Source organism: Moschus berezovskii, chromosome 12, assembly GCF_049115385.1.
Source record: "Moschus berezovskii isolate FMDL1 chromosome 12, NW_MosBer_1.0, whole genome shotgun sequence".
NCBI lineage: Eukaryota > Metazoa > Chordata > Mammalia > Artiodactyla > Moschidae > Moschus > Moschus berezovskii.
Window position 1 is genome coordinate 42,223,385 of NC_142471.1, and position 12,063 is coordinate 42,235,447.

At 53.7% G+C, this 12,063-nt stretch overlaps 1 protein-coding gene across 6 annotated transcripts in view; it reads left to right on the forward strand.

Annotated features, from left to right (window-relative positions):
* The first annotated feature begins 1,324 nt into the window (after positions 1-1,324).
* LDB3 (LIM domain binding 3) overlaps positions 1,325-12,063 on the forward strand; it is a 63,513-nt gene continuing 52,774 nt past the window's right edge. For 2 of the 6 annotated variants that reach the window (XM_055425300.2, XM_055425303.2), the window contains exons 1-2: positions 1,325-1,476; positions 1,585-1,700. In XM_055425300.2, the coding sequence (XP_055281275.1) occupies positions 1,377-1,476; positions 1,585-1,700 (216 nt within the window). In that variant the 5' untranslated portion in view covers positions 1,325-1,376. Of the gene's footprint in view, positions 1,488-1,584; positions 1,701-12,063 lie in introns of all 6 variants that reach the window. The other 4 variants (XM_055425301.2, XM_055425304.2, XM_088842075.1 and 1 more) reach the window with 3 other exon arrangements.

Here is a 12,063-nt window from a genome sequence, read left to right on the forward strand (position 1 = left end):
CTTCCACTTGATATTTCTGTGACCTTGGGCAAGTTACCAAATGCCCCTGTGAAGTGGGGACTCCTTGCCATTCATGTTGTATGTGCTAGGCCCAGAGTGCGAGGTTGGGTGCAGGCAGCAGGGAAATTACCCACACCCAGTCCTCCTCTGAGTCCTCAGGGCCCAGCTCAGGCTAGAACTCTCCAGAAGGGCAGAGAACAGCCAGCCCAGTTGCCTTCCCTGAGCTTTGGTTTCCAGAGCAGGGAACTGGGGGGGGCCTTGATCTACCTCCAGACTACATCGAGCCTGAGGTCTCTTCTGAGGAAGGGCTTCTAGAAGTATCTTGGCTCAAAGACCACTGTGGCAGGAGTCCTGAGGGGCCTAGGCCCCCACTTAGAACACACTGTCTCTGGGTTATGGGCTGACCACATCACACAAATTTTCCCCTTCCTGCCCCTTCTGGCCCCTTGTCCCAGCAGCTGAGCAAATGGCCTCTCCTCCCCTCCTCCCTGGCCCCTGCCATTCCGGCTCAAAGGGCACGGGGGCCTGGCGTGCAACACTGGCAGCTGGAGCTTTCCATGCTGCTGTCAAGTTTTCCAGAGCACAAATGAGACAGAAGAGCCAAGAATAACTGTTGGGCCCCCAGAGGGTCTGGAGGGTGTGGGGCCTGTCCCAGACCTGCTTCCAGCCCCCGTGCTAAGTGTACCTTTCAGCAGGCAGGGCCTCCCCAATTCCAGGCTTGAGCATCAGGAGGTACTGCCACTACTGGGCAGAAACTGTTATCTGGCACAAATCCCCACAGAGATGAGCTCAGGCTCCAGTATGGCCTGGGTCTACCTGTGTGACCTTGGGGAAGTTAGTTAACCTCTCTCTGAGCCTTGGTCCCTGCAGGACAAGTGGCAGGCTCTCAGGATCTGAGGGGATAATGGTGTGGAGGGCCCAGAGCTGAGCTTGGCTGTGCCCAGAGCTGCTACTATTACTATTACTGTTTTGATGGGGTTGGACAGTTCTGGGCCCTGAAGTTGTCGTTTGTCTTGGGGATAAGAGGATAAGCGGACAACTTCAGGGTTTTCTCCAGCGATCACAGGGCTGCAAACACCCAAGTCACAAAGCCCTTGGCCAAGGGAGCTTAGCCATGGTCATCTGGGCAAAAGAGTGGGTACAGCAGGCAGAGAGTGTGGATGGGCAGACCAGGTTCTCCAGAGGGCAGAGGGAGCAAGGAGAGGAGAGCAGGGAGGCAGAGCATTATCACTGACCCGCCCAGGCCCCTCTCCTGCCCCCTGGGGGTACTGGGACCTGGACAACCCTCCCCAGGGGCTATATTAGCCGCGTGAGTCACGGTGGACCTGCTGGGAGGCTGAGGGCGGGCAGGCACAGTATAGGGTTACAGTCCATTTATGGGCGCAGCGGAGGGCAGATATCAGTGTCGATGGCATTCGTTCCCAGCTATTCTTAGGAGCCTCTCAGGAGTTCCACACAGCCCGGCTGGGCAGCAAGGCACGGAGCAGGCAAGGCCGGGGGTCGGGGGCTGGGGCTGCGGTCTGGACTGGGGAGGCAGGGGGCGTGAGGGTTCCTCTCACTCCACTCTTCTCCCTTTGTCCGCAGAGGCCGCCGGTGTCAGCACCAGCATGTCTTACAGCGTGACCCTGACGGGGCCTGGGCCCTGGGGCTTCCGCCTGCAAGGGGGCAAGGACTTCAACATGCCGCTCACCATCTCCCGGGTGAGTGCGCATGGCCCGCAGCCTATGCCCGTGGGGGCGGGGCATGCTAGAAGGAGGGTGTGTGCGTCCATCCGTCCATCTGTCTGTCCTCTCGGAGGCTCTTGGAAAGCAGATCACACTTTCCTGGTCTGGGGGCTGGGACTGGACCTAACCTGATCCTGCCTGCCCCAGGCCCCTGGTCTCTGCCACAGCTGTTGCCCACCTGGGTTTGCTAGCCTAGTAAGAGTATGAAACGTAGGCAAACAGCTGATGTTTCGAGTATAGCAGGAAATGCTAAGTTTGCAAGCAGGCAAGTAAACAGAAAGTACAGGGCCTTCCTAAGCCCTTCTCCAGGTGGGCTGGGCTCCAAGCCTGGAGCATCTGCCTGGAAGTAGGCCACTGCTTTGGGGAGAGAGCGCTCCCAGCATGGAGAGGACAGGTGACAGCCTGCTGACCTTGGCTGTCCTGCAGTTGGGGCTCGGAGCTGGGCTGGGCTGATAACTGGTCTCCCACACCCACTCCATCCCAGACCTGAGATAACAGCCCTCTTCCCTTGCCTCCCTGGGCCTGCTGGGGGAACTCCCACTGGTTGGCTTCATGGAGCTGGGCCTTCCTCACCTACTGGAGCACCTAACCATTCACTTAGAGCTGCTCTGCCTGCTTGTCTCACGTCTGGTTCTCCATGCTCAGTTGGGGAAATGGACTGTGTGTCCTGCAGTGCCTGTGACCAGGGGACAGCACTGCCTGATGGGGAAGTCAGAGATCTTTGGAGATTGTCTGAGAAACCTTATTGCCCAGCTGGAGACACTGAAGTCCAGAGAAGCAAGAAGCTAGATCTGCTTGAGACAAAGCTGTCTGTAAGACGGAACTTTGTTTTAACCACTGCTGTGTCCCTGGTACCTAGACCAGTACCTAGGTGCTCAGACAACACTTGTCAAGTAAAGGACTTCCGTCCAACTGAGCAGGGCTGAAGCAGAGCTATGCTCACAGTGAACTGTGAAATGTGCCAGGGCAAAGATAAGCCCTGCCTGGTGGGGTATGGCCAAGACTGAGCCCCAGCAGTGCTGGTGTGGGCACAAGAGGGCAGGCTGCGGCCCCAGGCTGTCACTGGAGGGTGATGGATGGGCAGGGGTGTCTGGGTCACTGCCCACCTGGAGACAGGGAGACTTCTCCAGGGCAGAGGAAACTTGCCTTGGGCCTGGGGGTGGGGCGGGGAGGTTAGGGGGAGGCACTGAAGTGGGTAGCCAGGAGAGGCCTGAAAGGGCTTGGCAGAGGGGCAGGGAGCCAATGTCCCCACTGGAGGCACAATCCTGGCTGTGGACACTTGGAGGGACCCTGCAATGAAAAACCCCACTCGGGGGTGCTATGGGAGACTCACAAGAGCAAAAGAGGCCATACTTCTCTGGGGTGCTGGCCTGGTTCTAGTGCAGGGAAAAGGCACTGTCTCCATCCTTCTGCTGGAGGTCTGGCTTATTCTCACCTGAGTCTCCAGGCCCCCTGCCCTGGAGATGGCACGGCCCCATGTACTAAAGAACACCCAGAGACGCACACTCTCTGTCTGATGATATGGTGACACATGGGCATTTGAGCCCCAGTGGACACGCCCCTTTTCTCCCCCAGAACCCTGCACAGCTCCCTACCCCCTGGTTGCAGGTCTCCTCCCTGTACAAGGCAGGACTATCCACTCTCATGGGTCTGCCAGCCTCCCACGCCTGAGACAGCCCAGCTCTCCCTCAATGCTGGTCCCGACCCCATCCATGCGAGTGGATATTAACCCTCCCAGCTCAGTGGCACCCAGGATAGCCAATGACTTCACCCGGGGTCTATGCGCCACCTGGCCCCAGCCAGGCCAGGGCTTAAATTGCAGCACAGAGGCCTTAAGCTAGACAGCAGGAAGAATGTCCTCACTGTAGGCAGGGGATGTATTGGGATGTACTAGGGCCAATGATTAGGGGGTACTTTTAAAAATAGAACCCGCCATCGGGGGATGGGCCTCTCAGCTCACTTCAGGGGCATGCCCCAAACCACCAAGGCCATGAAACATGCAGGGCTGGGTGCTGGGGCCTTCCCAGGGCTTGGAGCCTTTTGATAAATCCTCTGGTGAGCTGCTGACACCCTGGGCTTGGGGGTCCTGGTCTTAGTGCAGGCCTTGGAATTGCCAAGCCCTACCTTCCCAACAGGGCTCTGGTATTTCCTGCTGGGGCACTTAAGGTCCTTCTGCAGCAGAAACTTCTTCCCTAAGGGAACAAGGCCAGAGCTCTCTGGAAGAATCCTATTCTCACTGCAGCCCTGATCCGCTTCCCATAGAGGGGCAATAGATGCCCTGGCCTGAGTCTTTGCAAAAAACAAGGCATTAGTGACATATGGCAGTGGGGGGATAGGCAAAGGCAGGGCCAGCTCATTCTCAGTGGGGACACACACATTATAACCCTGTGGTCCCCGGACAGGGCTAGGATGGGCATCTCACTTCAGAGCCAGACTAACTGAGGTTCAAATTTGCTCATGCGCTCCTGTATCCTTGGTAACCCCTAACTCCCATGGCTGCAACCTCATCCTCTGTCTAGGGACTAGTAATAAAGCACTGAGGGGGGCCCATCTCTGTCTGTTGCATCTCCTCCTGTAAGAAGGCTGGCCACCTGCAGCCTGAGTAGTAGCTCCCGTACCGACCCCATTTTGCCCACCAGCCCCACAGAATCAATCTTGGGGCAATAACAGCCCCTCAAGTCCTCCCTTCAGTGAGAGTCTCAGCCTGAGGACCCACAGAGAAATGGGTTCAGGAGAGAGGCTCAGAGGGTGGAGGGGAAATGCCTTTATTTATCCTGGACAGGTGCGGCAGGGCCTGCAACATGAGCTGCCCTCTCACCCCCACCATCCCCCAACCCTGGCCATTTCTCCAGGAAGTGGGAGAGGGGTGGGAACAGAGAGGGAGAAATTCAAAGACCCAGCCCCAATACCTGAGCAGCTAGGCCAAGGCTAGGGCCATGGTCTGGGACTTGCCGCTTGGTGCGTGTTGCAGTGCTTGACTTTATGGCAGAGACGTTAGGATTTTGTTTGGCTCTGCTACTCACAGCTGGGTCACCTTACAAAAGTCAGTTCACCTGCTCAGCCTCAGTTTTCTCATCTGTAAAATGGGGATAATGCATCAGTGAAAGCACACACACGAGAGTATGAAAATACACCTGTCTTTCCTCATGGGCTGCTTGTGAGGATGGGGGAGCTGAGCCTGGGCCCAGGGAGGGCCGGTCTCTCTGCTCCAAGGCTGCCACTCCTTACAGCCTCACCCACCCACCCAGCAGGCTCACCTGGGGCACCAACCCAGTGGCCTCTGCTCCTTTGCTGAGCTCTGTTCCAGTATTCGTCAGACTCTCTTGGCTATTGTGGGGTGGACAGAGGGTCCCCAGGGACTGGAAGGAGGCCAGGCTGAGGCTATTCTGGGGCAGCCACGCCGACGATTCCTGGAATTTTAAGGTCGCGGTGCTGTTTCTTGGGCAGCACCTAGCAGTGCTGACAGCCGTGCTGTTTATAGCTGCGCTGAAGGTCAGGCAAGCCTCCGGAGGGCTGCTTCAGGGCTGGCAGGGTCTTCCCAAAGGAACGAATGGGAATGGGGACGATAAACTGACAGAGGCCCACTGCAGGGAAATGCATACTTAGAGGTCGCCAGGCCAGACCCTCTCCCAGCATGCTTCCTCTCCCTGGTGCTCAGAGCTGTTCCTGACCCCGGGAGGGCCCCAAAAAAAGTGGCATGAGGCTGGCTAGGTCCTGGGGAGTGGGCCTTCTGAGGTCCTGGGCTACGACACAGGACAAGGGCAACTTCACTGGCAGCCCCCAGGGCTCCTTGGGCTGAAGGCGTGGGAGAGGAGCGAGTGTGAAGAGAGTAGAGCTTCCTGGGTGAGGTCTGCTAGGTTTGCTGGGGCAGCCCTCCTGCCTGGGAGATGCCTCCCCAGTTCCCTGAACCTTCATCTCATCCAGGGGCTAGCCATGATAAAGGCCCCCACCCAGGGCCCTCCTGTTCCCAAACACAGCGTCTCTATGCCTTTGAAGCGCGGACCCACCTCTCCCCAGGAACCATCCTAAGTGGCATGAAGCGGACTTCACCATGTCCCAGGGCTCTTGGGGACCAACTGCATAACATTCTTGACATAGAACTGAGGGATAAGAGGAGAGACTCAGAAGGCCAGTAAAGTGTGTGGCCAGCTGGAAAAGGGACCAGTGACCCCCTGGCTTTGGCACAGGGAGGTCACTGGTATGCGTGGAGTGGTGGGGACCAAAGTCAGATGGCTGACGTGATGGGAGGGATGGGAGATTGCAGAGGCAGGGCCTGCTGGTCACTCTTTGGAGAAGCCTGGCCGTGAAGAAAGGGAGAGAAACCTGGCAGGGGCTGACTTAGGCAGCTAAGGCACGAACAGGGAGAAGCTGTGTCTTTTTTAAGTCTCAAGATTCTTAGAGCAGCTTTAAGTTCGTAGCAACATTGACAGGAAGATACGGGGATTTCTCCTATTCTACACCCCGCCCCACATACGTACAGGCACAGCCTCTCTCTTTACCAACATCCCCCACCAGAGTGTACATATATTATAACCAATGATTATATTAAACCAACTATTATATTATAACCAATAGTTACGCTCACATGTAACTATTACAGAGAACAAATAGTTTACATTAGAGTTCACACTTGGTGTGTACATTTTATGGTTCTGGACCAATGTATTCTGACATGTATCCAGCATTATAGAGAGTATGTTCACTTCCCTAAAAATCCTCTGTGTAAGAAAAGGCTTTTTGAACTAAGATAAGACTCTGGTGGTCTTTTTTTTTTTTTTTTATCAGCCAAGGTGGAGTTGGAGAGCAGGCCCATGGGAAGCCAGAAGTGAGAGAGTGAGGGATGGAGCAAGGCCCCAGGGGAAGCCAGATGGAAAGGGAGCAGAGCGTGGCATGACAGTAATTTAATCACACAATGTAAAATGCACTTAGGGCTCCATGGAAATCCCCTGGGGTGTCAGCCTTAGTGGGGGTGTCAGGAGGAGATGCTGGAAGTTGCACAGTCCACAGCATCCTCTGCCTGCCCTGGCCCCCCATTCCTTGCCACACCTACACTGGTAGGTCTAGACGGAAAAGAAGGCATGGCCTATCCGGCTTTTAACACTGGAAGTGATGGCCAGGAACCTCTGTGAAGCCCAGGGGCTCCCTCTGATACCAGGAAGCTGGGGAAATAGGAGCCAGGTGCAGGGGTAGGTCAGAGCCTCAGCCGGCATCTTGCTTCGCTGGGTCCCTGGAGAGGACTTCTCTCTCCTCCAGCTGATGCTCAGGCCCTTCTAAGGATAGAAGGCTGGTTCTGAACTGATCAGGGCTGGGCCCTCACACACCACCTTCTGCCAGCTCCAGATCTCGTTTCCTGTGGAGCCGGAGGCTGCAGCCTCCCAGACTCCAACTCCTGCACACCCCAGGGCAAGGGGCTGGGGGCAGCACCCACATCTCCTCCTTTAGGAGCTTCCCTGAAACTTTCTCAGCTCTGCACGGTCCTTGTATAATATCCCATTTAATGATGAAATCCTCACCAGAATCTCGGGAGAACGGAATCGTTGCTGTCTTTACACAGAGGTCATGGAGGTGGGCGCTGCAACCTAGGTCTGGCTTGGACCAAAGTCCGTGCTCTTTGTTCTGCTGCTTCCCCCAGGTACCCGAAGGTCATGGGCACCATGGGCACATGGTGGCTCCCTGGCACCAGCTGTCCCTGTGCCCACTCTGGGATGCCCTAAACTATGGCCCAGCAAGGAGGAAACACTCCTGTGGGCTAGGTGGCAATCTTGGCCTCAAAACACCTACAGCCTATCCTAGAGGCTTCTGAGACAGAACCCTTGTCCTGGAGCTCTGCCTATGGCTGGGTTCCCCACTGAGAAGCTGGCTGGTGACTGGAGAAGCTGAAAAGTAAAATGAGGATGAAATTATCATTACAAAGAGCTTTTCAAATTCTCCAAAGGGGGCTAGAAAAACTTTGAAGAAAAAATATATATCCTTCAAGGATTTAGCAGCTTTGGGTATTTTCTGGGACAAGGAAAGTGGAGGGAGGGGACTAGGGAGTCAGACAAGAGATACATGGGTACCTCATGCCTGGACTGTATTCTCCACATGCCTTAGGTTCTGTGAGATGGTTCAAGGGTGGCCCTGCCCTTCTGCTGGCCAGGATGCTCCTTGGGCAGAGCTGAGGGACAACCTCCTTAGGGTCCTGTCTCCATACTGTCTTCTTCTCTAAGGAGACCTGGGCAGAACTAGCAGAACACCTTCCTAAAAGAGGGTTATAGCATCCTCCCCCCACCAGCCCGAGGGGGTCTTGAACCCTGCTCAGGGCAGCCAAAGGTCAGGCCAACTGAGCCCTGATGAGCAGACACAGGTGCAGAGAGAGAGGCCCCAGGGGCAGGCTAGGGCCAGCTAGGCGGCTATCCTCAGAGAGTTTGGCTCTTGACCAGGCCCAGGGGAGGCCGGGCTCTTCCCCAGGAATCACTCCAGTCCATTCCCTGAGGATGAGGGGGAGCCAGGCTGTGCCAGGCAAGGGGAAGGTGGGAGCCCTTTGGGAAGGTATTGTGTTAGCGACCCAGGCTTGAGGGAGAAAGATATCCTCAAGGCATCTTGGAAGGGAGGGCATTCCAGATGGCTGTGGTTGGTTCCAGCTGATCTGGCCCCAGCAGCTCTTGGATGTCATTCTGGTGTCCTTGTTCACAGTCATCCGTGATCTCCTAGACACAGATCTGGTCCTGCCTGGCAGGCATCACTTTTGTAGGCATGAGGCCCTCTCCTCTGGGGTCTGTGCCTATCCTTCCTGGGAGCTCCCTGTTGCAGGACGATGGCCCCCTTCTCTGTAGATTCACAGACGCATCTGGGGGAGCCCTGGGTTCGGAAGCCCCAACACAGGGGTGTCCTGCTGTGGGGGAGCTCTGGGAGCAGTCCACTAAGACAGCAGAGGCACTGCACAGTTCAGTCAGTTCAGTTCAGTCGCTCAGTCGTGTCCGACTCTCCGCGACCCCATGAATCACAGCACGCCAGGCCTCCCTGTCCATCACCAACTCCCGGAGTACACTCAAACTCATGTCCACAGAGTCGGTGATGCCATCCAGCCATCTCATTCTCCGTCGTCCCCTTCTCCTCCCGCCCCCAACCCTTCCCAGCATCAGAGTCTTTTCCAGTGAGTCAACTCGTCGCATGAGGTGGCCAAAGTATTGCAGTATCAGCTTTAGCATCAGTCCCTCCAATGAACATCCAGGATTGATCTCCTTTAGAATGGACTGGTTGGATCTCCTTGCAGTATAAGGGACTCTCAAGAGTCTTCTCCAACACCACAGTTCAAAAGCATCGATTCTTCGGCGATCAGCCTTCTTCACAGTCCAACTCTCACATCCATACATGACCACGGGAAAAACCATTGCCTTGACTAGACGGACCTTGGTTGGCAAAGTAATGTCTCTGCTTTTTAATATACTATCAAGGTTGGTCATAACTTTCCTTCCAAGGAGCAAGCGTCTTTTAATTTCATGGCTGCAATCAGCATCTGCAGTGATTTTGGAGCCCCAAAAAACAAAGTCTGACACTGTTTCCACTGTTTTTCCATCTATTTCCCATGAAGTGATGGGACCAGATGCCATGATCTTTGTTTTCTGAATGTTGAGCTTCAAACCAACCTTTTCACTCTCCTCTTTCACTTTCATCAAGAGGCTTTTGAGTTCCTCTTCACTTTCTGCCATAAGGGTAGTGTCATCTGCATATCTGAGGTTATTGATATTTCTCCCAGCAATCTTGATTCCAGCTTGTGCTTCTTCCAGCCCAGCGTTCCTCATGATGTACTCTGCATATAAGTTAAATAAGCAAGGTGACAATATACAACCTTGACATACACCTTTTCCTATTTGGAACCAGTCTGTTGTTCCATGTCCAGTTCTGACTGTTGCTTCCTGACCTGCATACAGGTTTCTCAAGAGGCAGGTCAGGTGGTCTGGGATTCCCATCTCTTTCAGAATGTTCCACAATTTATTGTGATCCACACAGTCAAAGGCTTTGGCATAGTCAATGAAGCAGAAATAGATGTTTATCTGGAACTCTCTTGCTTTCTCCATGATCCAGCGGATGTTGGCAATTTGATCTCTGGTGCCTCTGCCTTTTCTAAAACCTGCTTGAACATCTGGGAGTTCACGGTTTACATATTGCTGAAGCCTGGCTTGGAGAATTTTGAGCATGACTTTGCTAGCATGTGAGATGAGGGCAATTGTCCGGTAGTTTGAGCATTCTTTGGCACTGCCTTTCTTTGGGATTGGAATGAAGACTGACCTCTTCCAGTCCTGTGGCCACTTTGGAGTTTTCCAAATCTGCTGGCATACTGAGTGCAGCACTTTCACAGCATCATCTTTCAAGACTTGAAATAGCTCAACTGGAATTCCATCACCTCCACTAGTTTTGTTAGTAGTGATGCTTTCTAAGGCCCACTTGACTTCACATTCCAAGATGTCTGGCTCTAGGTCAGTGATCACGTTATCGTGACTATCTTGGTCGTGAAGATCTTTTTTGTACAGTTCTTCTGTGTATTCTTGCCACCTCTTCTTAATATCTTCTGCTTCTGTTAGGTCCATACTATTTCTGTCCTTTATCGAGCCCACCTTTGCATGAAATGTTCCCTTGGAATCTCTAATTTTCTTGAAGAGGTCTCTTGTTTTTCCTATTCTGTTGTTTTCCTCTATTTCCTAACTGAGGCACTGCACAGTTTACTCCAAATAGGAGCATTGCTGGCATCTGCTACTTTCTCTGAAATGCTTCAAATATGATATGGATTGACGGATGGTGAGAGGGATGGACACATGACCAGCAGGTTGAGTGAAATGCTACAGTAGAACTGGAGCGATGGGCATTTGAGTTTTCACTGTAGAATTAGTTCCGCCTTTCCGTGTTCAAAGTGAAGAAAGTGAAGTTGCTCAGTCGTGTCCAACTCTGAGACACCATGGACAGTAGCCTACCAGGCTCCTCCATCCATCAGATTTTCAAGCAAGAGTATTGGAGTGGGTTGCCATTTTCTTCTCCAGGGGATCTTCCTGACCCAGGGATCAATCCCAGGTCTCCCACATTACAGGCAGACACTTTACCATCTGAGCCACCAGGGAAGCCCTTCTGTGTTCAAAGGTGTCCATAATAAAATGCCAGGAAGAGCAGAGGTCTGAACGAGAAGCTAGAAGGTATAGGGGAAGATAACTTTCTTGCAGGACAGGCCTGGCTGGGCAACTCAGCTTGCCCTTAGGAGTCCCCTCTCAGTCTAGAAAGTATTTTGCTTTTCTTTATTATCTTTTTTTACCCTTTGTTCAACCATTTAAATCAAAGGAAACAACAAACTCCTGTCACTAGTAGAGGCTCTGCACAGCCATTGATCTGGGACTAAAGGTGACATGTGTTTTGAGACGGTCCAAGTGGTTCAAGACACCCCTATGGGAGCCTGGAGAGCAAGTGGGACTGGGCAAACTGGACAATGTGGCTTCCTGACAAGGCGTTTGCTTTTCTGTTGTCCTTGCCTCATCTCAGCAGATTCTGGGAGTGGTGGGGAGGTTGCTCTGGGCACAAGGTGGCCAGTGTTTAAAAAGGTACCACAGTTCTTGTGTCTGAAATGGCAAGACAATAGCAATTAGCAGGAACTCGCCTAGACTTGCTATAATCCCTGGGTTAGCACACATGGTTCCTGGCCTACCCTAGAGCCCATCTAGGAATGGGCTGAGAGCTGGTGACTGCAAGGCCCCTCATAGGGGCTTAGCAGGAGGTTTCCATCCATGTCTGAAGTCCAGAGTCTGGCCAGAGTTCCATGAGGCCTGGTATCCAGGGACAGTCCCCAGGTCCTCTTAGGGCTCCTTCTAGGATGGTCCCCAAGCCTTGGCCAGATAGTGGCTTCTGCCAATGTTAGAAGCCAGTCTTGTCCTTGGGGTATAGCCAGAAATGTGCCCAGAGAAGCCAGGAGGCCTGGCTGGTGGGCATGTCGGGGAAGAAGAGCCAAGGGACACCCTCCAGGCACAGCTCATTGGCGGGGGGTGACTCCCGGGGTCTCCTCTTTCCTATGATGTCACTGGAGGCAAGGCCTGCCTGACATCCCATGTGATTTCACAGGGGGCTTCCTCATGATGTCATGGGGGTCAGGTTACAAAGTTATTCTATGTGATGTCAGCAGGGGTTGGAGTCAGAGTCTCCATGACATCCCATGAGACACTTTTAGAAGTGAAGCTTCATGACACTGTATATAATGTCACTAGGGGCTGGCCACAAAGCTATTTTAGGTGATGTCACCAGGCCCTCCAGAATTTCACATTTCATGTGATGTTACTGTAGGGGAGGCCATCGTGACATTCAGGGTGATATTACTGGGGGG